This window comes from Phaethon aethereus (genome assembly GCF_964289735.1).
Source record: "Phaethon aethereus genome assembly, chromosome: 5".
NCBI lineage: Eukaryota > Metazoa > Chordata > Aves > Phaethontiformes > Phaethontidae > Phaethon > Phaethon aethereus.
Window position 1 is genome coordinate 65446401 of NC_138579.1, and position 27349 is coordinate 65473749.

The 27349-nt window shown below is 40.3% G+C and overlaps 1 protein-coding gene across 2 annotated transcripts in view; it reads left to right on the forward strand.

Annotated features, from left to right (window-relative positions):
• The window catches only part of LGR4 (leucine rich repeat containing G protein-coupled receptor 4), a gene marked incomplete at its 3' end in the record, with an annotated part of 80426 nt that extends 55796 nt beyond the window's left edge, over positions 1-24630 (forward strand). For both annotated transcript variants that reach the window (XM_082000126.1, XM_082000127.1), the window contains 14 exons: positions 9042-9257; positions 9921-9992; positions 11802-11870; positions 12465-12536; positions 12623-12694; positions 13367-13435; positions 13870-13941; positions 15570-15635; positions 16733-16804; positions 17724-17795; positions 18100-18225; positions 19610-19731; positions 20352-20426; positions 23354-24630. In XM_082000126.1, the coding sequence (XP_081856252.1) occupies positions 9042-9257; positions 9921-9992; positions 11802-11870; positions 12465-12536; positions 12623-12694; positions 13367-13435; positions 13870-13941; positions 15570-15635; positions 16733-16804; positions 17724-17795; positions 18100-18225; positions 19610-19731; positions 20352-20426; positions 23354-24630 (2452 nt within the window). The remainder of the gene's footprint in view (positions 1-9041; positions 9258-9920; positions 9993-11801; positions 11871-12464; positions 12537-12622; positions 12695-13366; positions 13436-13869; positions 13942-15569; positions 15636-16732; positions 16805-17723; positions 17796-18099; positions 18226-19609; positions 19732-20351; positions 20427-23353) is intronic.
• Between the last annotated feature and the right edge of the window lie 2719 nt (positions 24631-27349).

Consider the following 27349-nt stretch of genomic DNA (forward strand, 5'->3'; position numbering starts at 1 on the left):
TTCTAAAACAAATAACTCTTTGCAGAATATATGTTAGAAAACCAGCTTCTACCTTTTTAATATATAATCTCCATCCAAAACTTGCAAGTTTAAACATCACTTAACTGACTCGCTTTTGGCAGTTTCCCAGTTTGCTCTGAAGTAGGCTTCAGGGGGATTTTTTTTTCTTGGTGAACACACAAATTACTTGCTCATAAAACTTTATAGCATATTGATAATAATTTGGTTTGCAACTCCTATAGAACTACCCCATTTCTCTCTTAATGCGCTCCAATTTCTAGCTGCGTAGGAAGACGGTTGCCACACTGTATGTATTAACAAGCCCGGTAAACATACCTGGGTGGAAATAAAGAAGATGGTTACAGGAGCTTCATGATCTCTAATGTTTATATTATAGCTGGCAAGTAGCCAGCCTGGTTCAGAATACTTAATGACAGCTCTTTATTTTTCTCTTTACATTGGGTATTTTCCCAGCTCTTGCCTCCAAAAGAGTTAGAATAGAGTCCTTATTTATGGAGGTGAAATTTAGCAAAATGAAAGAGTTTTACTGAGTGGAAACTCGCTGTCTAGCACCCCAGAAAAGTTTATCTGGCAGGTTGTGTTCTCACGTTGCAAGACGCCGTGGTATCTGGGGCCGTGGGACCGTGCTACCGAGACGGAAGGCACTAGTTGCCCAGCTTGTGCCTGTGGCTTTTGATAGCAGAAAAACAAATGTAAACTAGAGCCTTGGTGCATTTCAATTACTGCAAAGCATCAACAGTGTGTTTTTGTTATCACAAGCTAATGAAGCAGTGTACTTTGTGCTTGAGATGGGGAAATGGTGCCGGCGAGGTTTATTGGCGACCCCGGGGCCGTGCGGAAAGCCGGAGGCAGTAAAGCGGTGCGCTGCGCCAGCGGCGTCTGCGGAGCCCAGACGGACTGGGAAGCCATTCCAGAGGGTCTCTTCTGTAGGTGCCTTAACATACTTGGCTGTGATGACTTACTGTGGTAGCACTGCTTATTCCGAGCGTTGACCCAGAACGGGGGGGCTTGTAAAATGGTTCTGTAAAGTACAGCAGTTTGTAGGGTTGCTCTAAGTCACCCCGGAAACCCAGCTATATGTGAATTTTAAGCATAGCACAGAATATTCCAGTACAGCCCTCAGTGTGTGACGAATACTGGAACTATGTTATTTAAACAAAGACTTTCAGATGCTTCGGAAAGGAGAACCGTGTTCCATTTCAACTCAAAAAACCCCTCATTGCTGCTAATTTTAGCGGGTATTTGCCATGAAATCCAGGAGTCATTTTTGAAAGCTTGTCAATAGCTGCTAACGTACCGGAGACGATTTATCGTAACTGTAGTTCAGGAACCACCGGCGTGCTGTCCCCGCACATGTGCACACATGCCCACATGCAGGGAGTATTAGAGCGTTCTGCAGCAGTAGTTCAAAGCGCTGCAGCTACGCTGTTATGCCAGATTCCCAATCTGTGGGTATTGGGAGCGTGCCAGTGTGGTACTCAACTCGGATAGCTCCTGCCTTTCTCTTTGTGTGGGTGTTCACCTGAGCTGCAGGGTAAGTGTCTTCGTGCATGTGGTCAGCAGTAATTGCTGCGGTGCCCGGGAGCAGTTCTGGCTCCCCAGAGCCTGGTCTGCTCGTAGCCTCCGCTGCGGGATCGTAACCAGTTTTGCAGTCTGCCTTCCTATCTCGGAAGGCTGGGGCAGGATGAGGCAGGAGGCATGAACGTGCTGAATTGGAATGTGATGATATTTTCTGCGAGAGGGAATCGGCTTGGCCCAGGCAGGAAAGACTGGGGTCCTAGTGTGGGATTGAGAGAAATGAGAGCAGGGTCTTGCTTTGCAGGGTAAAAAGGTATGGAAAAAGGGTGGGGACAGAGGATGGAGGCGTATTTCAGTCAGTCGGGACACATTTTAAATGTCCTATAGCACATACCTGCTGTTACCTGCACATGCCTTGCATTTCTAGCTTTTTCTTATACCTCCATCCTGCTTATACCTGCTAGCTTTTTCTTATTTTGGGAAGGATTCCTTACTCAGATCAAGTTACATCTGTATTTATAAAATGAAAAAACAAAACCCAAATCAAATCTAGAAACATTCTGCTGGTACCATAATGAAACCGCACAACTTGAAGTAGTAGTTTGTGTTGGTGACAACAATTTCAGCAATGTAAACCTTAAGCACGTTGAGAAGTGCCAGAAGGGAAGGTCCCTGAATTTGGAGAGGACAATGGAAACACTTGTCTTGTATCAAAAAATACACAGTTCTGTTCTGATTCTGCTGATTTTTTCTTAAAGTATGTTTTATGGCTTTTGTTGATAATTTTGTCATTCTAGATGAGAGAGTTTTGAAGGACAGGGCTATCTCCAAGGATAATCTTGTCTGGGAGACTGTGGAAGATGTTCATTAACAGCAATGACTAGATGAAGTTAAGAAGCATTATATGGTCTTGTATGTAGTATGCACCTTTAATAGTGGCAGGTTGTTTTTCAACTAACCAACCTTTAATGGGTTGTCTTCTCCAGAGGTGTTTTAGTTCCCTGCTTCACTGTTATTAAAGGATTAAAGGGGACCAGCCCTCAGAAGAGTCTGTTTTAAAATGTAGAATGAAACTATCAGCACGGGAAAGGGAGACATTCACACATGTTTTCTTTTTAACCTGCAAAAACAATGCAAACTTAAATATGCTGAATATGCTTTTCTCCCTTACTACTTTTTTTTTGGTGAAGAATGTGTAAGGGCTCTCCTGAGCATGTTTGTGCTGAAAAATCTTTAAATATGCAGCAGTTTAAATACACTTGCTTCGTGAACTTTACATACTTGCTGAATGACAAGAATCTCATTTTTCTACACCATGTTCACCTTCAGAAGCTGTTCTGGTTTTCTTGAAAGTGAGGTATGGGTATTTCTTGTGAGCTTCAGGAATCTCTGGGATTTTTGTAACCTGATTTATTTTAACTGTCTGGGCTTGCTTAAGGAATTGTTAATATTTAATTAAAAATCAGGAAATTACTTAAAAAGGGAATGATCAGAAACTTAACTGGGATGGCGGAAGTTAGACAGCATGTAGGTAAAGATCAGCTGAATCCTCAATGGGTAATTTGCAGCAAACTTTGTATGGTCTCTGATGGGTACCATCTTAAACGTTTAAATGGGAGAAATAGATTTGCTGGCACGTCAATACTGGTGATTGAAATAGCTTTGGCATGTATGGTTAGTTTGAGAGCTGCTGTAAATTTGTCTTTGAATAAAGCAAATCCTTGTATTGATGTTCTCAGCACATAAGGTACAGAGAGCTGCTGCTTGATACAGTGAGCAAACGCCCTGAGTATTTTAAAGTGCCTCTGTTAACATGGTGGTTTTATTGCCTTGCATTGTAGCAGAATTTCCTAGCCTTATCAGTACTCAACTTCAAAACCTAAAAATCTACTCCAGTGTTGACTGATATTTTTTTTTTTGTGTGTGTGTGTGGTTTTGAAGGAGCACTTTAAAGAGCAGAGTTCTTTAATGATTGCCATTGAGCAGAAGTGGTTTAATACAAGAGTCAGGAGTGATTTTCCTTTTATTAACATCAACGTTAAACTCTTGCTGTTAGTACAAGGTTGTTAAATTTCCCAGTCGCTGCAGTCTGAAGGCCGAGTGTGATCACAGACGAGAGCTAGTGAGGCTGGGATAGTAGCTGCAGACATCTCTGCAATGGTCTCCTTCCCAGGCAAATAGTGATAACAAAATGTGTGTCAGTAGTACATTCACAACGAATATTATTACTAAGATGATGTTTACGAGATGTCTCTCGTATCCGCGACACCCAGGTGGGCTTCATGCGTGGCCGGCTCCTTGGGGAGCATCTACAGCGATGGCCGCCGGCATGCTTGTTGGGGGTTTGCCCCAGCAGAGCCAGGGCTGACCCTGCCTGGAGGGACTACAGGATGAGAGCAAAACACAGGATTTTTTTTTTTTTTCCCCCCTCACCCTACTGAGCTTTGTGCCCAGCTCTCCTCCTCGTGTTCCTGCTCCCTCCGGACCAGCCGGGATCACGCAAAGCTGCTGCTTTCGCAGCCTGGCTGCGGCGCGACCCTACCCGCGCGGCCGAGGGATGCTCTGCCTTGCCTTCCCCCGGTCCGGCGGGCAGGAACCCTGACTGCCTAGCACCTGCTGTCTTCCGGAGGATGGGAGAAGGATAAACCAGAGAGGCAGCACCAGAGGGGCTGGGCAGCCGGAGGAGGTGTGCGAGCGTGGTCCCGGAAGCCTCCCCAGCGCTACCCACGAGGGGTGCAGGCTGTAGGGTGCCTGCTCTAAGTGGTGCTGCTGGCCAGCCGAAACGGGCCATCGGTACCTTTTTCTTTTAGCCTTTTTAACCCTGTGAGTAGATGCTGTGCGCAGGAACAGTGCTCCTGTGCCCGCTCCGTTGGCAAACGCCTGCTTTTGTGCAAGTGTCTGGCACAGCAGTTTCTGCCGCAGTTTGGTGTGGTGCAGGGGCACTTCTGAGACCAGGGGAGGAGAAGGCTGGCTCCTGGGACATCCCGAGGAAACACTGAGGAGTTTGGTGATTTTTTTTTTAATTTTTTTTTTTTTAAGCTCTCAATGCTCCAGACATGACTAAATTTATCAATGTGTTTTTCCTGCCTTTTCCCCTCCACTGTAATGTATTAAAAAAGCTGGATGCCATGCTGTCCCACTTCCCAGGTGTCTGCTCTCCTTACACTAGTGTACTCCTGATGAGCCTGGCCTGAGATTTGTAGGGAAAAGCTTTATGAATATTTGAAATATACTGGAGTCAGAATGGTAATTTTGTGTGCATTTATATTACTATGTAAATATAAAAAAATCATATACGTGTGTGGTAGACTTTGGAACTTTTATTCATTTGAAGGGAGGTAGGATATAATACTAGTTTTCTTAAAGCCGAGTTAATTGTTTGAAGACCTTTAAGTGCCTATGTTCTCTACTTGTTTTAACAATATGTCAAATACTGATATAAGAGCTGCTGAATATAAGGGTTTCTATCATCCTTCTGCTCTTTCTTCTTGTGGAGTTGGAGTTTGTGTGAGGAGGGAACCTGACAGGTAATAAAAGTGAAGATGACTGCTCCGCAAGTGAACTCTGAATTTATAGACTAAAAGTAAAGGTCTCTCACAAGCCAATGCCTATAGGGAAGCTGGAATTGGAGTCGCTTCTGAAAGATTAAGGAATTTAAGTACATGCTGCAAACTCTAACTTAAAGAACACAGGCTTATCTTTAACACTTCAGTGGAAAAGGACAGTCTTTGTAAAAGTTCAGTCCAAGTGAAGAATATTCCTTGTCCTTTGCTAGTTATGGGAGCTAGTGAATACTCCCTTATCCTATTGTAAAGAAAAGGTGTGGTCCGTCCTTGTTATATTTTGTGGAAGTTGTCAAATATTTTAGGTTTGCTTTTCAGTTGTTTCACAAAGTACTCCATTAAGTGCATTTCACATTAAATAGATGCACTTCAGCTGTGTTTTGTGCATTGAACATAATGTGGATAAGCTTTGACTGTTTGAAAGGGGGGGGGAAGAAATAACTGTGGCACATCAGGCTTACAGTAAGAGGCATGAAGGAACACAAAAAATGTGGATGAGACAAAAATGGCTGACAGTTAAAAATGAGTCTTGATGTATGACAAGTAATAAGAGACATTCAGCACCAATAAATATTTTTTGTGTAATTATAACAATACCCACTTTGGTTCTTTGATGCTGTGCTTCTTCCTATAACATTTGTAAATCACAGGTTTTTCCCTTTAAAACTGTAAATGCAGCTCAATGAAAACTCTGGGCAAACCATTTTCAACTATTTTATTGATATATCTATTGGCCTCTGGGAACACCTTGGGCTAGCACAGTGATCTTCAGACTTGGAGATCGGGAAGTCACTATATAAATGGGGACTGAGAGAAATAATCACAGCAAGATATCCTGCCTTTTTGCTTGACTTTGGCTTTATGATTTGGCATTGCTAATTACTTTCAGTTCTATTCAGACATTGCATTTGTTAAGATGATGCCAAATGTTTGCGAAGAAGTGATAGAGAGCCAGAAGAGCATCCTCTCTCACCTTCCAAACCGCCCTGCTCAATGACAACGATGGGTAATGTTTTTCTTTCCCCCCTCAGTTTTACTGCTGTGGGCAGGAGAAAGATTAACATGGCAGACTGGATGGTTGTGGAGAGCCATCAATTACTTGGATACTTGATCCATCTGTGCTGGGGGATGGAGGTCTTGGCAAAGCAAGCTAGGGATGAAGTGTCCCTCATCATCTCCATGACCCTCTTTGGTTGCCCTGTCTGAGAGCTCGACTCCCTCACTGCGTTCACCCGTCCTTCCTCTGGTCATCATCTGCTTTAACTGTGGGAGAGGAGGAGCAGGGCTTAGGGCTTCGTTGTGTGTTTTTGTTTTTCAAAGTCTGCTTGAGTAAATGGAATTTAGCAAGGAGCACAGTGAAAGTACCAACATAGGCATAGACAAGTAGTCACAAGGACTGGGGCCTGCCTCTCAAGTATGCTGCTTCGCTTAAAAAAAAGGGGGGGCACGGGGAGAAATTAGTTGAAGAGAAGACTCGGATATGTTTATTCCACTGGAAAATAATTCTTTTGATCTTCAGGGAGGTGTGTGAATCTAGGAGAGAGAAGAAAGACAGGTAATTTCTAGAGTTGTGTTTTATTTTTTTCTGAAGCAGAGCCGCAGGCTTTCCCCCCCTTCATTTTTTTTCTTTATTATCATCAGACATTTAATTTCTCTGAAACGTTCCAGTCTCAGTGCAGCCTAAAAGCATTCAAACAGAATAGCGTACACACCTGTCAGACCATGGGGCAAATGATAAGGGGATGCCAGTATATGAATTGTAGGAATTAACTCTTTGATGTACAGCTTTAGAGCTAATGGCACCTCACTCCTCGTAAGAGAGAGCCTTTGACTGCAGACAGTTTTGTAAGTTCCTACTTATATTGATGTATTTATCACTTAATTTGATGCATTTCTTGACTTCTTATTACACAAAAATAAAGCTGCTGACTTTTTTCCCCCCTAATAATTTGAAATATTTGAACCATATACATCACAACAACAGTCTCTTTCACAGAAATAGATTAAGTGCATTAATTCTTGATCAAGCTTGTCTTCTGCTTTGAATCCAGCACATCCTTTAAGTGTTGGGGTCCAGAATCACTTTCACTACTATTTAAGCTGTCATGACTGTGCCTGGGGACAAATGTAGCGCATTCACTTTGTCCACTCTGCCAGCCCAGAGAGGGACAGGATGAGTGGCTGGAGGCAATGACTGCTTAAACTAACCCAGCTAGGCTTTCAAGAGCATGTCTGATCATGGCTTTAGAAACGCAGTGAATGCTTAATAGAACTCAAAACCTGTGCTGATTTGTATCGTAATGAACATCGATGCTAATGGAGAAGCAACTACATGTTTTGTCTCCCCAGACAGCAGCATACAGACCATGGCTGGTACACCACTCATGTCAAAGCAGTTATGCAAGGTGTTTTCTTCCATGTTTGCAGCAAAAGTCACCGTGGTTCAGCTGTGTGCTGACCTGGAGAATACAGTGTCTAAGTCAGAGGACAGTCAAACATTGCCTGTTGCTCTCAGCCCTACGCTGGCTTGGGTCTGTTACAGTCCTTTTTTTTTTTTCATCTTGTGGGCTATCAACGCTGACCTTTCCTCTCATCACCTTAGGAAGAAAAATGCCTTTATTAATGTTTTGTTGCTTCCTGGGTCATCCGTTGCTGCTGCCCTTTCCTAGGGTTTCTGTCTGCGTAAATCCCAGCTGAAGCTTTTAGTGTGGGTGGTTTTCCACTTCCATCCCCAGTGCATCTGGTTACATGATATAGCATAGACAAACTTGAACCAGTTCCCGTCTGTGCTCTTTGCCTGCCCTGGTAGCCAGTGATGCTATCCAAGTAACTAAGCTGCTAGTGCAGGAAGATGAAAAACCAAACTGGTTGAGAGCGGATTGCATGAGGAAAAAGCACGTCATTTTGCACGAGAGTTTGTTGTCGCTGTCAAAGCCATCAGCCAAGAAGCTGCAGTTATCAGGTTTGTCAGTTGTCGTGGATAAGGTCTGACTAACACCTGTGTCTCCCATCATAACGGCTTCACATCTGGAGTCGGAGCAGGGGATGTGCATTTTAGCCTCCTAGGTTTCCAGGTGTGGAGTTCTTTGTTTTTGATGCCTTGAAACCTGAAGAAGTGGTGAAACCCCGTAGCAGAGGTGAGCTGGTAACTGTAGCAGAAGTAATTGTCGCACGTGGTTTGCCTTTCTTTGTGAAAAATAGCCAAGTCGTTTTCCGCATATGTTACTCCTGATGGCATTTGTGATCAGAGTTTCTTTAGGGAAAAAGTGCGACAGCAAATCCAGTAATGTACAATAGTCAACGGTGCCAATGTGCTATTTCGCATTTATTTTGTGGAGCGTGTTAGAAGGGATCAGGTGCAAGAGTAAAGGAAATTGCTCAGTTTTAGTTGATGACACAATGTTTTATTTGCCAGGATAATTCATAACTTTGACTTCATTCAAGAACTGCTTTTCAGAGTCCTGTTCTCCAAAGCAGTAGCTTCATGGGTAGCGCAGTACCAGATAACAAAGTGTATAAAAGTATAGTTGGCTATCGACAATGTAGCTATAGGGATAATCAGTTCAAATGAGTAAATGTCTCTGCAATCTTTGGTACAATATCAAGGTACTGTTTTAAAGACTTATTCCAATATTAGCAGTTGGGGGGTTTGGGGAGGAGAGGTGTCTATATAGTTAGCAATTCACTTTAAGGTGATTATAAGTGTATGAATTTGCTAAAATGTTTTATTAAAAATGTCCAAGAAGTTGTTTCTTGTGAAGCTTTCTTTTATGGGCTCTTCATTTGCCTTGAAAAGGTGTTCATGTATCATTCAGTAAACCTTCAAACTTTCCGATATTACTTCAGTAAAGCATTCATGTGTAATGGGACTTGAATTGGTATTTCTACTTATCTGTAGTTTGTGCGTTTACTGTGTGAATTCTTTTTGTTTTATTGTAGGCGTTTAGATGCTAACCATATAACTGCCATACCAGAAGACAGTTTTGAGGGTCTGGTGCAGTTGCGTCACCTTTGGTTGGATGACAACAGCTTGACAGAAGTTCCCATCTATCCGCTCAGCAATCTCCCCTCTCTGCAGGCGTTAACGCTGGCTCTTAACAAAATAACGCACATTCCTGACTATGCATTTACAAACCTTTCAAGTCTCGTTGTTCTGTGAGTATTTGTAACTGTATTTCATAAATCACTTTGATTCTCTCCACAGTTACAGTTTTGATTAATCTAGGATGGTGCTGAAAATGGTATTTTACTATTTTTTATCTCAGTTGTCAAGTAACAGCCTATACTGCCAATATGAGAGGATACCATGTATACTAGACAACCCGCTGAAGGCTTGCTAAAGACTCTGCTAAACAGAAAGTCAAATGGGCTATGGGCAGTGAGATTGGCGTATATTTTCCTGACATCTCATTTTAGTAACAAGTATTTCAAACCAATGGTTGTCAGAGAACTGCTTTCAGAGATACTAAAAGAAGAAAATACTATCTGCTGCAGAGCTGTTTCTGTGTAGTCTTAAATATTTCCAAGGGTGAATATGAAAGATTAGTTTAATTTATATGTTTAAATCATATTTTCTATCACACTTCTGGATAGTGAATAAAGGTTTAAAATAGGTTTTTTTGACTGTGGGCAATCTGTTCTGTTCCCATATGAGGATGAAATATTTGTGTCTGGAAGTGAGACATTCTTCTGCATGATCCACACCCTGCAATGTTTTTTCTAAACCATTTATCTGTGTTGGTTTCATAGAAATATCTGTTACTTGTTAACTTACTTGAAATCATTCACTTCTTTTCATACTTGTTTTGGTTTTTTTAGACATCTTCATAATAATAAAATAAAAACTATAGGAAAACACTGTTTTGATGGATTAGACAACCTTGAAACCTTGTAAGTATGCTTCTTAAAACTAATTAGTTGTTAAGTGTTTGTCTCATTCCCATCTTGATCAAGGTTATCTTGCTTGTATGGTGAAGATTTTGCAAATAAGGCATGTGTGCACAGCACAACACATACCACCAACACTTAGGTCCAGCTCAGGTTTCGGAACTGAAGGCTAGTATCAGTGCAGTGCTCCACCAAAACTAATTAACAATGTTGAGAAGCAGGTAAATATTAGCCTGGGTAAAATGGAAACACTGGATGATGTGGCTGTAAAGTTCCTAGCCCTGATCCAGCTGGCGTATCTTTGCATAGCACTCCACTGAGTCAGGTGGGTGTATCAGCAGCATTTGAGTGGCCCTGTAGGTGATAAGGGACAAATAATTCATTTCTCAGATTTACTGTAGGATTAAGCATATTTAAAATACGCTGCCAAAACTGTTGTGTGTGATGATAGGAGGTCACTCAGAGAGCCCCAGTGGGCTGTTTCTCACTGCTCCTCCCTCACCATATGGGCACCACTGCCTGCCAAGGAGACTGTTGCTCGTGTGTGCCCGCAGCTCCTGAACCGATCCTCTGCAGGCTGGTAGAAAACAGCCTAGCTCCTGGTTCCCAACCTCTCACACAAAACATTCACCTGAGTCCACTTCAGATACTGGCCAATATTAAGATGACGCACCGGTTCATGTGAAACAGGGAGCCTTACGTTCCCTCGGACAGAAACAGAGGATGGGGGCTGGAAGCATTACCTTCCCCTTGCCCCGTGTCTGTTGTCCGTGCTGACAGTTCGTATCCCCCCAGATGCGGGTGTCCGCAGTAGCTGGATCCTAGTTCCGCAGTACTCCTTGACCTCCAGAATGCCTCCTTGGCTTGGCGAGGAACGGCTTTCGTCCTCTTTGGTTACGCTCCCCAGTTCCCTTAGCTCGCTCAGTGAATGTCTAATAAGTGGTATCTCCTTCAGCAGTGCATTTTGTTACGCTTAAGAGAATGCTAAATGAATAAAACAAATGAAGGAGGGCAAGGGACATGTTAAAGCCAGTGACAACCTCTGTTAACACATGGAGTTTGAAGGAGTCCAGGAATGCTGCTTGCTGCAGCTATCTTGTTACTTAATTGAGGTTCTAAGAGAATGACAATTAGATGCTATATAAATATGCATAGCTGAGGTAAGACTCTCAAAATGTTTTTCCTTCTCAAAAGGAGTCCTTTTTGCAGAAAAAAGACAGTAGCAGGTCCTGACATTACTGCTAGCACGATAACAGGTCAACTGAGATTTCAACAGCTGCCTGTCACTGGCGTGTACTGATTCAGTGTGATGAGATTTCTCTCTGCTTCTGTTCAATATTTATAACTGGTTTTGCTACAAGGTCTGCTATTACCTCGTGGCTTATTTACTGTTTATTTTATAAAACCTGAAAGAAAAGTTTTCTTCAAATAAGCTAATAAAAAGTAGTAATTTTTATCTAGTTTGTTTTTTTTTTAACTTAGAAATCTTAGTTCATTTCCATGTAAATTCTGTTGAAGAATCTGTGAGGTTTTGAAAAATACTGAGCTTTGTTGTAAGGAAATATCATTTGACTTACTATGAATAATCCTGTGGATAGTATTAAATATCTTACCTAAGCTGTATTAGCTGGTTATAAAGCATGTAAAACATCAGAAGACTAAATCTAAGTTAAAAATCAAGTAATTCTATGGTCTAGTTAAAGATGTTCTGAAAACTTTTTACTTTCATTGAATTGTGTTAATTAGAAATTATTTTAACAATTCAAGATCAGTATTAAGAACTTTAGAATCTTCCTGCTTTGTTTCTTCTAGGGATTTAAATTATAATAACATGGTGGAGTTTCCTGAAGCCATAAAAGCACTCCCAAGTCTAAAGGAGTTGTGAGTATAACTTATTCTCCCTTTTTACCAGTTTTTCTTTTCCTTTCCATAAATGAAGAAAGAAAAGAAACTCCCAGGTTTAGAAATGGTTGTGTCATTATGCAGCAACCTAGATCAGATTAAGTTATGCTAAGTGATGCTATAATTAAAGGAAAATATAATCATCAGCTAGAGAGGGAACCTATTGAAAATGATTTTGGAGTTATATAAGCAAGCAATTTATTCAGGAGAATGATTAGCATAGATCTTAATCATGAGCTAGTTTTGGCCTCCAGTAGCAGAATTAAGTATTCACTGATCACACATGTTTTCCTTGTCCCTTCCTTCAGAGGGGAGGAAGAAAAGAGAAAGCATAGGATAATGTTTTGGACAGAACAGTTCCTTGCAAAACAAATATTTTTGGTTTAGGCGATGTGCAGTAGACAGAAATCATGCCTTCAAAGTTATTCCTGCATTTTGACATACTTCTATTTAAGTGCAATCCTATTTTTGGCAGGATTGGGAATTGAGTAGGTGTGAAGAAAATGACTATTGGTTGAATCTACTGGCAGTATATTTTTAAATGTTGGTTTTCTTCTTTGCTAATATCTTTAGGGGATTTCACAGTAACTACATTTCCATAATTCCTGATGGTGCATTTGCAGGAAACCCCCTTCTAAGAACGATGTAAGTAATTTTCATGCATCTATTTTTAGTCTTTAGCAGACAGCGACTGTAAGAACAGCGATTGAAACATGTTTTTCATTTTCCAGACATTTGTATGATAATCCTTTGTCTTTTGTGGGGAACTCAGCATTTCAGAATCTTTCAGATCTGCATTCCCTGTAAGTATCCTCTCAACTACATAGTACAGTAAATAGGTATGAAATGTTGTGGCTAAGAACTCAAAATAACTGAATTTTCTGACTGCCTCTTACCTTAAAATTTTTTTTGCAGTAAGCTTTAATAAACATTGTTACTGTTGGGAATATCCAGTTTCTTAAGAAGCTCTAGTAAATACGTTCTACAACTTTTTTTTTTTTTTTAAATCTTCATTACCTTACATAAGACACATAACCTCAGGCCACATGCTCAGGTTCTTACAAACTGCAATATGTCCTAGGTGTTTTTTGAACAGGGATGTACATTGTGAGAATGTTTTGCAGGTTACTGCATGCATGCTCTCAAAAGATATCAGTTCTGGGGGTGACGAGAAAGCAAAATGGAGTGAGACTTCAAACTTTGAACTACAAACTACTTACGAGTTTATGCCCTTTTCATACATGTATTGATACAACTCTTTCCAGCTTACTGAATTCCAGTTGTTTGCTAATGGAGGAGTAATTTATTAAGCAGATGACTAGTATAAGAAGCACTGAAAAGACTATCTTCACATGTAAAATTTAAACAAAAGCAATAAAGGTGTTAGAATGTTAGTGAAAATATCCACCTGAGAGCAGGATTGAATGTCACAATTCATTGCATAAGACAGCTAATTTTCATGGGGGTTTTTTTAGGGTCATCCGGGGTGCCAGCATGGTGCAGTGGTTTCCTAATTTGACAGGAACTGTTAGTCTGGAGAGTTTGTAAGTATATTCTACAGAAATAATTTCCAATAATTTCTTGGTTTTGCCTCATGTGGAGTTATTGAAATTTGATTAGTAGATCTGGAGAGCAACTGGATGTATGTTCTCTTCCTGTCAAAAGTTAAGCAATTACATAGCTTTCCTTACTGTGATACCTGGGTGCCTCCTTTTTTTTTAAATAGGTACCCTGACGACAGCCTATGAAAAGGCCAGTGATACTACCCCCCCCACTCCCCCACCCACCCCCCCCCAACCAGAAAAGTTGGCCTCTTCCAAAAAACCAACCAACCAACCAAAAATGTTTGGAGGATGAATCTAGTACTCTGATAGCTGAGACGCCATCCTTATTCTGCTCTTACATATACTTGTTATGCCATCTACCATCAGCAATGCAAACATTTATATGTAGTGTGGGTTTTTTTCCCCCCCCACAGAACTCTAACAGGGACCAAGATAAACAGTATTCCTGTTAATTTATGCCAAGAACAAAAGGTGCTACGAACTCTGTAAGTATACACATTGTGCTCCTACTTTTATCTGCATCAAAACGTTTTAAAAGAAATTTAAAGCTAAATTAAAGCAAGAGTAGTGTGTAGAATTGCTCATCCTAGTAGTTCTATCAAAGTTGGAAATCTGATTCTGGTTTCTTGATTCTTCAAATCAAGACTCATGGCAGAGCTGATGTAATGCCTTGTATTCCTGAGACAGGGTCCCCTTTATAGGGATGCACTGTATTTCTTTCCTGTTTTCTAAAAGGTGTGTAAAGTGGTGCTGCAGAAGAGTCTTTGCATCTTCAAATTCACTCTGCGACCATTCATTCTTAACACAACAGTAGTTGTCTACATTTGGAGGTTAAGGAAGAGTTTAGTAATAGTGCTTTGACTTTTTGTGTTTGGGAACACAAGAAGAGAGCATCAGAAACTAAGAGAAATGGAGGTGAGGATTAGGAAGAGGATAGTAATACAAAGGCAAGGCAGAAAAAGCAGTAAGGATGTGTTAAAATAAATGCAAAAAAACAAACTGGAAAATGAAGCCACTGGGGAGAAGAGGCAAAGCCATGTTTACAAAGGATACATGTAGGAAAATTTGGAACAAAAGCAAGTGCTGATAAATGGAGGAGAAAAATATGCTCTGTTTTATAGAAGAAAAACTAGGGGAAAATTGATGAGGTAGGATTTATTTTGAGGCAGTTTATCTTTTTAAAAGAACTTCAAAGATTGTTTGCAAGCTTCTAGTCCCCTTTTTTTGCTTCATAGTTACACAGAAAATTCTTAACTTTCCCAGCTCTGCTTAGGGAGGTACAAGCACGCTAAATCAAAATATGCACCAAATTCCTGCACTGCATACCCTCTACCCAGTTTATTCTAAAAAAGCAGATTATTAGTAAACATTTCTAGATTACAACTCTCAGAATTCAGGAAATTTGTGCAGTATAGTTTTGGGATATCCAGATGCAGAGCTGAAAGCAGTGAAATGGAATATAGAATATACATAGAAATAGAATATAGAATAAAAAATACTGGTTGGGAGGGATCTCATGAGATGTTGAAGCCACTACAAAGGCACAGCCTGTTTCTCCATTACTTTTCAATTACAGAGCACTAGTTTCAGTTGTTAAAGTTTGTCAAATAGGAGAGTTCTGGGATGAAATTTTTTTAATGCTGCTCACTTTATGTCACTGGTTGAATATTTCAGGAAAATTAAAAAATAAAATTGTTCACTGAATTCAGAGGCAAAAAGGGGGAGAGAGATGGAAATGTAGCTTTTAAAAAGGTTACATGAATAGAGTGAATGTAAGGCAATGAATCAACATTTTACAGAGTTCTATAGACAGCTTTATTTCTGCTGTCTGATGACTGTTGCAAGCTTGATGTAGCAGTTATGTCTTCTGTATCTCTGTAGAAAGTCGTGTGTATATAGTCGGAGTGCATAGTGGGGCTAGTTAGGATGACTGTGGTGAGATCATACATGTGATTCCCTTCATGATTTTCTCTAAACTGCCCTTAGTTTTTCCCCAGAATGTTACTAACAGGAAGATTTTTCTGTCTATCCATTTAATGGTTACAAGTGATGAGATGTTTTGAGTAGAAGGGAGTTGAACTAAGGCACCTTTCTCGCATTTTCTATTTTGAAGGGACTTGTCTTATAACAATATAAAGGACCTGCCAAGTTTTAAGGGCTGTCACTCCTTGGAAGAACTGTAAGTAGAAATATGTGGTGTTTATTGCCTCCTTAGTATGCTGAGTCCAGATCTCTAGAAACTTTTTTGCTTCATATTTGATCACAAGTACAATTCTAAGATTAAGGCCAGAGAGAGGTAACATGACCATGTTGTGAGGAGTGTGCTGGACAGAGAATTCAGCCACTTGTGTTTTCCTCAATTAGCTAAAGTTTAATTGTTCTTACTGCACAAAAAAGAATGAAGGACACCTTAATCCTACGTTTCATAGTAGTATTGCTATATGCATAAATGGAATGAGCGTTATGTGTTTTCCTTCCTGCCTCTTATCTTTTCCACTCTTCTTCAGTTCCCTCCAGCCATCAGCCTATGCTCGTGTAAAGTGTTTTTTCCTCTATTCCCTGTAAGACACATTGAAAACCCATCCTTGCTTTTCCTTACTTCATCGCTTTAAAGCTTCTTAAGCTTTTTTCCCAGACCCTACACAATTCTTCCGCATGTGTATGTTCTTACTTCTCCTTCTACCTGTACTGCACTCGAGTTTCTTTCCCCTTAGCCAGAGTGGGGCCAATAGACTTCTCACAGACCTTTGCTGTTATACTCTTGACATCATTTGGCTCGTTGTACACATGGTTCATTGTAAAGTGAGCTAGTGAACCATAAGTATAATTTGCTCATTGAAGCTCTTGAAACGTTTCTCAATGTTTTCCTTTTATAAATCCATATTTTGAGAAATGAAAGCGCACCGAGGGTTAGAATATGCCTAAAGATTGATTCCCTGCAGAATGAAGTAGATTTGTTTTAAATCTCAGTGTGACTCTTCAAAGTTCACGAAGTGTTACTTTTTGCTTGGAAATAATTCAGTCCGCACTTAACAGTCTCTTCTAAATTAAATGAATTGTAAATTGGGATTGGGCAGAGGAGCCACGGAAGAGCTTCATGGTTGTGTTAACATGGCTAATGTGAAATATTTAAAGAGTTTGCCTACAAGGGGAAATGGGAGAAATCTTGCTGTTGGTAAGGCTAAATCTATGTATTAGCAGGCACCAAGCTATCTTTTGATTTGAAGTCAGCCCAGTTAGCCAATAAAGTTCTCTTTCTACTTCTTCACTTTGCAGTTCCTTGCAACATAATCAAATCTATGAAGTCACAGAGGATACCTTTCAAGGACTGTCGTCCCTTCGTATCCTGTAAGTGCACATAGCTGCATACAGAGTAAAACAAGATAGTGTTTTTGGGTCCCGTGTAAACGGATGTCAGGGTTTGGTGTTACAAATCTGATTGATGGCAAAAGGCCAGGTATGCTGGATCCTGAGGTGAAGCAAACAATGTACAAGAGATACTAGCAGCAGCCGGTTTCTGTCCCGTTCTTTCTATTCTCCATTTTGTTTTTCTAGCCTATAAAGATATTTATATATATGGAGATAAAAAAACAGGATTTTTTTTTTTTTGGTAGTTCACTAATTTGCATTACATTATTACCATATTATTCCATTATATAGTACTTACTGGAGAGATCCTATCTGTTTTCCTCAGAAGGAGCTGACCAGTAAACGAAATTATCCCCTCCCCTTACACCTCTAGCTATATGAAGATTATATAGGAACACTGAAATTATCAGAAAAAAAATCCACAAATTGACAGCTGTTTTAAAAGGGATGTCATAATACTGCGGTCCAGAAGGAGCTGGATCTCGATTTTGAAATCCAACAAAGTGGGTGCCCTTCTACTTGTTCTTTTGTTGCCTTCCCCATCCCTGCTGACGTGTGCTGCTGCAGGTGCGGTTGTCACTGAAGGGGTCCTCCTGGCACCCTCAACCTGGGAATTGGTGCCAGAGCCAACCTCTGCCTTGGGAGCGCAAGCTGAGCTGCTAGCGCCAGGAAGGAAGGGAAAGGGGCAGGAATGGGAGATGGATTCTACTTTGGGGACGAGGTGAAGCAGGATACAGTTGCCTTACCAAGGGATTTGGCTGCTACTGCACCTGGCTGACTGGGGAGGGAGGGGAAATGGGAGCGTTGTTCGGCTTTTCTGTCAAAAGCATCATGTACAGTGGCAGCTACAAAGTTTTGATGAAACTGCTAAGATAATCTCATTTGGCATTCATTGCAGCGACCTCAGTAGAAATCGGATCCATCAGATCCACAAGGAAGCTTTCACCACTGTTGGAGCTATTGTTAACCTGTAAGTAGGCTATTCTGTGCAGCAGCCTCCTCTCTCTACCATTAAACTGCTGAGAGTGTAAATATTTTTAGCTTAAAGCTGGTATGTGCCCATCGTATGTTTCATCTCTGTGGATCACAAAACTTCTCCCTAGCTTGAATGTATTCAGGGCAGACATTTTTAAAGTGCCTGCTGCACTGGCAGGCATTTGCTAGACCACTGCCTCAGTGTGAGACTTAAAAAGCCTTCCTACTCCAATGAAGTGTATGCTATAGGATCTTCAAACTTACTTTGTTGTAACACTGTCTTAATATTCACATTTCAGAGACCTAAGTTTCAACGAACTCACTTCAGTTCCTACTGAAGGATTGAGTGGACTGAACCAGCTTAAACTTGCAGGCAATTCTGAGTTGAAAGAAGCTTTGGCAGCGAAGAACTTTGCCAAGCTCCGGTACGTTGGTGAATAACACTATGGATTGCTTCGCTTATTTTCACAGCAACATGAGCAACATGACAATAAATGAAACCAGTCTAGACAATACTTGTGACAAGCTATGTGCTGAGTCCTGTAGAGCCTTCATGTTGGCATATATAAAAGGGCATCTGACTCTTCTGGTATAGAAGCCATTGGCAGACAATTGTCTTGGAACCTTTTGTATTTTTCCTCCACCACTTTTCAGGTAGATATCATCTGCTTTGGAGTAGTGGTTTGGGTGGATTCCATTTGCTATTGAACTGAGCACATCTGTCTTTCAGAGTGTGGAAAACGGGAGCAGACACGCAGGTGTCTGATTCCATAATCACCACGCTTTATACATATGCTGTTTATTCTTGGAGGCAAACGATAGGAGTAACAGTAATCATTCAAATGGAAACCTGTTACTGATTCCAGTGGGAGGTAGATCAGACAGTGATTAACTGCTTTGCATTTTCAAAGATCTTTCTGCACATTAATATTTCAATTCTCAGGAAGCAGTTAGAAATTGTTTCCCATACTGTCTGATGGCAAAAATGGAGGTGAAGATATTGTTAATTTGTCTAAAGCCAGCAAAGGAATCCGTGTCAGGCCTCAGCAGTCCCATGGAAACAGCATTGGTTTTTCTGTTTTGATCTGTGTTTGAGAACTAATGCATTGTGGGATTCTTCAGACTGGTGTTCCTCCAAAGTATTTACAAGAACAGAATTCAGGAACAATATTGCAGATAGTTGATACTGTAGCCTTGAGTGAGAAAAATTAGCTTCTGTTCTGCTACTATCTTCATTGTCTATATGGACTTTTTAAAATTCTGTATGCAGCTGTACTTCTTCTCTACCAGGATTAATAGTACACACCATTTCTGTCAAATATCCAAAAAGACAATAAGAAAAAAAAATACCTTATTTCGGGACCACAAAATGAAGAGTGAGAAGGAAAGATACATTTTTAACATTGTGGTCATCTGGGAATTAACTTTCTTGGAAAGCAGTTGTTCTTTAATTAACCTGCTTAATTAGTTTTCAGTTTAACTTGTACAGCAGTGCCACAAACACTGATCAGAATTTGTTTTGTGTATGGAGTAAAATGAGTAGTAAAGGGAGCTAAACGTCACAGAATTTTCTTTGTACTCTTTGCAGTAGGCAAGACTTGGATGCATCACCTGTCCTTTATCTCGGGGCAAAAGTTCATCAGAAATGGTTACAACTGATCCAATTTGAAATAGTTTATTATTAGTGACCGTGACAAAAAGAAGCTTCAGTTTTCAGCACGGAAGTGTACCACTTATATTTTTAATAGATGGTAATCTTAACTTAGGTTACAATGAGTAGCACTCTTTGTTGTTCTGCCTGTATTTCAGGTCACTCTCTGTACCATATGCTTACCAGTGCTGTGCATTTTGGGGTTGTGATTCTTATTTAAATTCTAATGCTGAAGATTCCAGTCACCGAGATCAAGCTGCCTTGATGGATCGTGAGAAGGGTAAGTGTTTCATTGTACTAAACTGGCACTATTAGTTTGGGCCAGACCAGACTAAATAACAGTTTATGTTGCCTTTGAATAAGGAAATATGGAAAATGTAAATCTTTATAGGGAAACAAAAGCTGTCTCTGAAAGTGCTTACCAGCTGCTTACAGATAGGCAGTGCCGTGTTCTTTCTAAATGTGTAAGACTTGCCTGTTTAAAAAAAAAAAAAAAAAATTCTAAATTCCCAGTATTGTTTCTGTCATTTTCTGCCAGAACGAAAATGTTTTACGGTTCTCAGTATTTTCGCCTTCCTGTTCAGAAAGCACTTGTCCTTCTACTGTCTACTTCAAGGCCCATAGATCTTTCCCCAGTGATGGAAGACATTGCTGCTTTGTTATAAAGCCTTGTGCTTAGCTGGGACAAGCACTAGTAACTCAGACTGCTGCAGTGATTTCCGCACCGAGTGTTTGACCTTATGTGGGAAACCACAACAGCTCGTTAAAGACTTGAACATCGGTGAAGTGTTAGGTCTTTGATCTTTCAAAGGACTACTTCCATCGTAGGCAGCTTCACTGCATTTCGCTTTGTTTTTTCTTCCTACAACTAACCTGTTTTTCATTTTTACTTGGATATAGCTGATGCAGATGTTCTAAGAAATGACGAAAATGAGGAACTGGGACAGACTATTATTCATTGTACACCAGCAACAGGTAAATCTTATAATGTGCTTTAGCCACATTGTGAACTTCAGGCATGGTGAAAGTTCAAATAGCTGTCTGCAGGATTATATGTTTCATTCCTTGTCATTCTGCACGCCAAATACTAAATTCTACAATGCTTGGATGAAACTTCATTTGATGTCAGTGTTGTTTTGGATGAGCAATCACAAAGATTTTCCTCAGCTTTAGATACACAGCTGGAGAAGTAAGCATAAGCAGAACATACAAGACTGTAATACTGTTGTTTGGAGCTTGCTGTGTAATGCACCGTCCCCTAATTCTGTGTTACTCTTGCCAAAGAGATGTCTGTGGAGCAGACTGTATGAATACTTAGCAGTGAGAAGTCAGACTGTGCTTTAATTGACAGCAGAGAGCTGTTACAAGTAGCTGGATCAGGCAGTAGCATCTTAAACTGCTATAGATAGTTGTTCTATGAGTAGTCTTATTGGCATAGCAGAACTACTCCAATGCAGGCTTGAACAGTCAAGGAGTGTAGAAAGTCTTTGATCTTGCAAACAACTATTTTCATTCTAGGCAGCTTCATTGCTGCCCTTCTGCTTTATCTTCCTCGTACTGCGAACTTCCACACACGGTTCCACTCGGCTCCTAAAGCGCTTGCTGTGGTGCCTCCTACTTCCTTGCCTTTGCTACAGGCTCTCCAGAGGATTCCTTCTATACATCTTGTACCCTCCTGTTTGCCTAAACAGGAACACATAGATGGAGCGAACAGAATGCTTCCAATGAAGCTACTTCTGGAGGAACAGGGGTTTTCCAAGTCTTCTTTCATTCTCTTCTCCTAAACTGGTATTTTACATCCATTATGAAAATCCGTTCGCTCTTCATCTTTTAGGCTAGCTCCAGCTTTAGTATATAGAATATCACAAGGATTTCTTGATCACAGACAAAAAAAAAGTTGTGGTCAAAAAGTCAAATATATTATTAATGTAACTGTACATTATTTGAGAATTAATTTGACCAATGCTGCTTATTTGCTTTTGGTCTCCTGCTCACAGAATGAGAATTCAGATGGTGTGTTATATGGGTTAAACCTTTAAAGCCTTTAGCTCTCTCTTTTTGCCCATGCCAGAGATGCTGTAGCTCTAAAAGGAATGAAGAGCTTGTTTTACAAGTTCACAATTTGCCTTGTTTTTCACCAGTCCCTCCCATACTAACAACTTGTCTTCTATGCCATGCTGTCGTCTAGTCATAAGTAGGACACTCCACCCACCATGTTAGTTCTGAGTCATTGCTCATCTCGTAGATCCACTTTCCGCTTTGCCTCATGGCAGGAATGGGTTGCTGAACGATGGCACTCCAGTAGCACAGCACTGAAAGCCGTGAAAGTCATCTTTCTGAGCATGAATTTTCCCCATTGGGCTGGGAGTACTAGTGAGAGAGGAGGGTAACTTCTAACTCTAAGGATAGTTAGACCTTGGGAGAAAAACAGAAGCTTGTGGTGAGTTTTGTTGTTTGTCTAAAGATCTCTCTCACTGTACAGCTACTAGAAAACAGACTTCAAATTGATTTTGGAAGCACAGCATTGATGTTTTTAGATTTCCCAAGTAGGAAGTTGTTTTTATTTTTAAGTAGGTTTAGCTTAGCAAGTGTCGCTGCGTCATGTGAATGCACTGTAAAAATAATTATTCTGGTGAGGATGTCTTACTCAAGACACCCGCAAAAAAAAAAAAAAAAAGGGATGCTACTGCTGATTTTACTGGTCTGACAATCCAGCTGGCATCATTATTTCTTGCCCAGAAATGAAGCTTGCTCATTTAAACAAACAAAAAGATTCTTTTTTGACTTGTCAGTTCAGTAATTTCTGGAACTTGCTTTAGGCCTTGGGAGATTTTTGCACTGACATTTAATCGTTTTGCACAGGTGCTGTTCCAGCCCAAATTAGGGATGGGTTATACTTGCCTTTCACCTGCCTAAAGGGAGGGCATGAGCTGTGCAGAGCCGGGAGTCACGGGCTGAATCCGGCTCAGAAGCTTCAGCCCGAGGTGGCAGCACAGTTTGGCATTTTTCTGCTCTGCCTTCAGCTCCCAGAGTGCCCGACTGCAGAGAGAGATCCCCAGCTATTGTGCTTTGGACAATTAGCAGTGCCTAATGGGGATGTAGGAGAGGTTAAACTCTCCTAATTGTTTCTTAAAAATCAGTAGGATTTCCCTATGGAATAAATAGCAATTAGGAGGATTAGAAGGGTAAGCAGTAGTAGTGACCTTTTTTCCTTGTCTTGCCTCATGTTATTTTGCTTGTTGGACGTTTTTTATTATTTAAGCTTTTTTTAAGTGGTGAAAGAAGAAAAAATCATTTTCCCCATATGACTTTCCAAGCTCACAGTGCTTTTCAGTGACGAGGGTGGGGGAGAGGGCTTGTGGTGAACTCCTGTCCCTATTAAAGCTGATTAAATTGAATTTGTCGGCTGTTTTACAGATGTTTCCTTGTGACCAAAAGTTACTCAAGAAGGCATGTTTGTGAATCTTTTTTTGAGAGAACATGTTACTTCTAAAAAACTTCTTTCCCCTTACAAGTTGGTTGTGAACATTTGCTTTTATTTTGTTACCAACTTTTTTTATGAAGTATGAAATCTAAAGAAAATATTTGGGTGGCACTAATAAAAGCTATTTTGAGTAGCTAAAAGGTAATTAAGTTTGTTTAGCTAGTTTGTTTTTACAAAGTATTCTCAAGTGACCATTCATTGCAGTAATTACTATTTCAGGCATAATTAATTAGTAAATAGCTTCAGCAGAATAGTTTACTTTCAACTGACCTATTTAGCAGTTCAGCTGTGTACTCTATTCATGAATTAATGAGGAGTGCTCTTGTAATACCTTTTAAAAAGCTTTCTTATTAAGGCACAATTTTTTTTCCTAAATTGGTTGTCCTTCTGTTTTGTTTTTTGTTTTTTTTTCTTCTAGGTGCTTTTAAGCCTTGTGAATATTTATTGGGCAGCTGGATGATTCGACTTACTGTCTGGTTTATTTTTTTGGTTGCTTTGTTCTTCAACCTGCTTGTCATGTTAACAGTATTTGCATCCTGTACTCCATTGCCATCTTCCAAACTGTTTGTAGGCCTGATTTCTGTCTCTAACTTATTTATGGGAGTCTATACTGGTATTTTAACTTTCTTGGATGCTGTCTCTTGGGGGAGATTTGCTGAATTTGGCATATGGTGGGAGACTGGCAGTGGTTGCAGAGTTGCTGGGTTTCTTGCAGTCTTTTCGTCAGAAAGTGCCATTTTTTTCCTGATGTTGGCAGCTGTTGAACGGAGCTTCTCTGCGAAGGAGATCATGAAAAAGGGGAAAAGCAATCGCCAAAAACAATTTCAAATTGCAGCAGGTTTTGCTTTCCTGTGTGCTGTGGTAGCGGGATGCTTACCACTTTTTTATAAAGCGGAGTACTCGGCATCACCCCTTTGCTTGCCCTTCCCCACTGGAGAAACACCTTCGTTAGGTTTCACAGTAACGTTAGTGCTCCTGAATTCATTAGCATTTTTGCTAATGGCTGTTATCTACACTAAACTGTATTGCAACTTGGAAAAAGAGGACCTCTCCGAAAACTCGCAATCCAGCATGATTAAGCATGTCGCTTGGCTAATCTTCACGAACTGCATCTTTTTCTGCCCTGTTGCGTTTTTCTCATTTGCACCGTTGATCACTGCGATTTCTATCAGCCCTGAAATCATGAAGTCTGTTACTTTGATATTTTTCCCATTGCCTGCTTGCCTGAATCCAGTTTTGTATGTATTCTTCAACCCAAAGTTCAAGGAAGACTGGAAGTTGCTCAGGCGCCATATGACCAGGAAGAACGGAGCGGTAGCAATTGCTGTCAATGCTCAAGGGGGCTGCGTGACGCAGGATTTTTACTACGACTGTGGCATGTACACCCATTTGCAGGGTAACATCGCCGTGTGTGAATGTTGCGAATCGCTCCTTTTATCCAAGCCTGTGCCCTGTAAACATTTAATAAAATCACACAGCTGCCCCGCGCTGGCAGTGGTGCCTTGCCAAAGGCCGGATGGCTACTGGTCGGACTGCGGCACCCAGTCAGCCCACTCTGACTATGCGGACGAGGACGACTCCTTCGTGTCGGACAGCTCAGACCAAGTGCAGGCCTGCGGCCGTGCGTGTTTCTACCAAAGCCGAGGATTCCCTTTGGTTCGTTACGCCTACAACATACCGAGAATTAAAGACTGAAAAGGCTTTTTGCCATCAGCTGTTCTGAGAAAGAGGTATAATGCTTCGTAGACTGTTGCCTGTTTTGACCTTTCGAGCAGGAAGCACTTTTGTAGTCATCGTTTAGTGTCGTTTGTAAAGAAGGGAAGCGGGCAGTAATTTCTTGAGCCATACATTTAAAAATAATTGAACAAATAAATCAATTGCCCTGACTGTAAATAATTGGTAAGCCAAACTTGTTACCTGATATTTTTACTCTTTCCACACAATAGTGGTTTCTTTGATACAGTTTTTTACATGCTAATGGTGTGTTTCCACATTGTACTCCAGTTGTACTTTGCTTCTGCTGTTGGCAAGGTAAGTTCTGTTGATTTTTTCCCCCTTTTTTTTTTCCCCTGCCAAAGCACAATATAAAGGACAGCTGTTTAATATTAAAGAAATTATTTTTAAATGTGACTTTTTCTATAATTAAGCAAAAAACTCTCTTGCTAGCTTTGTATAGTGTATTCAGCATTGAATCTCAGGATGAATTTTACTGCAGGGCCAAAAAAGGGATTAATTCTCCCATACATAACTGTGACAGCAATATAGGAATACCATGTTTGTTTTGTGTTTCAAGCCAAGGTTCAATTTTCAGAAAAGGTTTTGTTACAAAATTAAAGCCCTTGTAATCCACAGTATCTGTAGACTATGAAATAAGCATGTTAACAGCTGTCAGGAATAATCGGGTTGAACACATTTTTTCTGGTGATGATGCAACTTTCCTCAGTATTATGCAGTTGGGTCACACTGTTGGAAGGAATATCGATGCATTGGGGGGGTGTCAGCAGTGCTGTTGATGTATACGGCTCGTGTCTTTGCAGAAAGACTGGCTAATATGCTGCAGCCTGTTGAATGTTACAGCACCCCAGTAATACCTATGAATAGACTGAGATTTTAGCAAATGGAGGGAAAACAGAAAGCAATTTTGCAATAAAAGAAAAGCATTTTGCCAATTATTTTACTGAGAGTGAAGTACACTGTGCAAAGTCACTGATTTTCATGTAAATCAGTGCATTATTTTTAAACCATTAGAGTCCTGAGACCCAAATGATTTAAGTACCAGTGATCCATTTATCTATATTTAGTTTAAAACCTGATCGATATAAAGTTATGAATGCATGATTAAGTAATTATGTATGTTTCTTGAACAATACGCTAAATCATGAGCAAATCCACTGCCATCCCAGTTACTCTGGAGACATTCTCGTTAAGACTTAAAGCTAGATTGCTGTTTTGAGAATTAAACTGTATATACTGTTCATACAATGAATTTTTATCTTTGTATTGTAAATTATTTGATAGAACACATGATGGGAAATGTGGCTTCAGTTCATTTTGTTAATTAAAGCTACCTCCTAAACAATAGTGGCTGCCAGTAGCAGAATGTTTAAAATGTGGTTTATATACTTTTTGCATTGTAAATAGACATGGTTGTATATTGTCACTGTAATAAAAACAGAATCCTTGTATATCAAAATCATGTAGTTTGTACAAAGTATGGGAGGATTATTTACTGTATGCTGTTAATTTTGTAAGCCAAAATATTGACATGTAAAAACAAAAGAGAAGAAAAACAACCCAGAGTTGTTAATTCTTATATTTACACTCATGAATATTACATCTGCAATTAGCATGGAATGTTACACTGAAAGCAAATAAAGGGTACATGAATATTGATAGTTATTTATCTCTTTTGAAAAAGTTAAGGCTGAAAATGGTGCACCTGTAAAATTATTGAGCATAAATAATGTGTCATCTGCTCTGCACTACATGTGACGGTTTTGGGAAAGAATTGCCAGCGACGTAAGAAATTTGCCAATTTACAAGTGGATTTACAATCTCTGACTAATGCTGACTCTTGGCATGCAAAAGGTTAAAACCTTCAGAGAAGTGTTTGCTCTCTTATGAAACAATCTCTTTAATAAAGACATTATTATGTATTGTATTTGAGTGGAAATGTTTTTAGCATGGCTTGGAAAATCATAGATGATGATTTTGGTTTTGATACTATTTCCGTGCAGAGTGCTGTGGGGGTTTCTTTTAGCCATGCTTTTGTAAGAGTCCCAGTCTGTTCCACACTCCCTCTGTTGGCCAACCAGTCACAGGTAACGAGAATACTTCTAACAGGAATAGTTCTCTGAAAGGACAGTAAATGTCAGATGCCATTTCATAACCAGTAGGGATGGAAATCCCAACTATCAATTTCAGACAGTGTTCTTGAGTAACGATTTCTCTCTTCTTCTGTTCTCCAAATGAGTCTTCACTGAAATGCTATTAAAATGGTCAGATGCGATCCATTTGGAGTTATGGTATTTAATTTATACATCAGTGTGTTCTTGAAGCTACAGTTATGCTAATGGTTAATTTTAATGCAGTTAGCCCACCGTCTTCCAACACAGGCAAGTTGTATCTGCTGATAGAGGTGAAAGAATACAGCCACTGGCTATTCATATCAACCCATACAGAAGCTGCAAAACTTGCCTGTCTCAACATCACCACGTGCCCGACACCGATGGACGATCATGTAGGGAGAACCCGGAGAGATCCAGCCACCAGGTACTTAATGCCTCCTTTGTCATGTCTTTGCTGGAAAGCTGACCTCGGTAGTAGGGCATAATGTTCAGATGTTCACAGCCGCAATAGGAAAGCCATCTGCTGAAAAATCACTCCCTCTCCTCCCCACTCCAAAAGCAGTCTC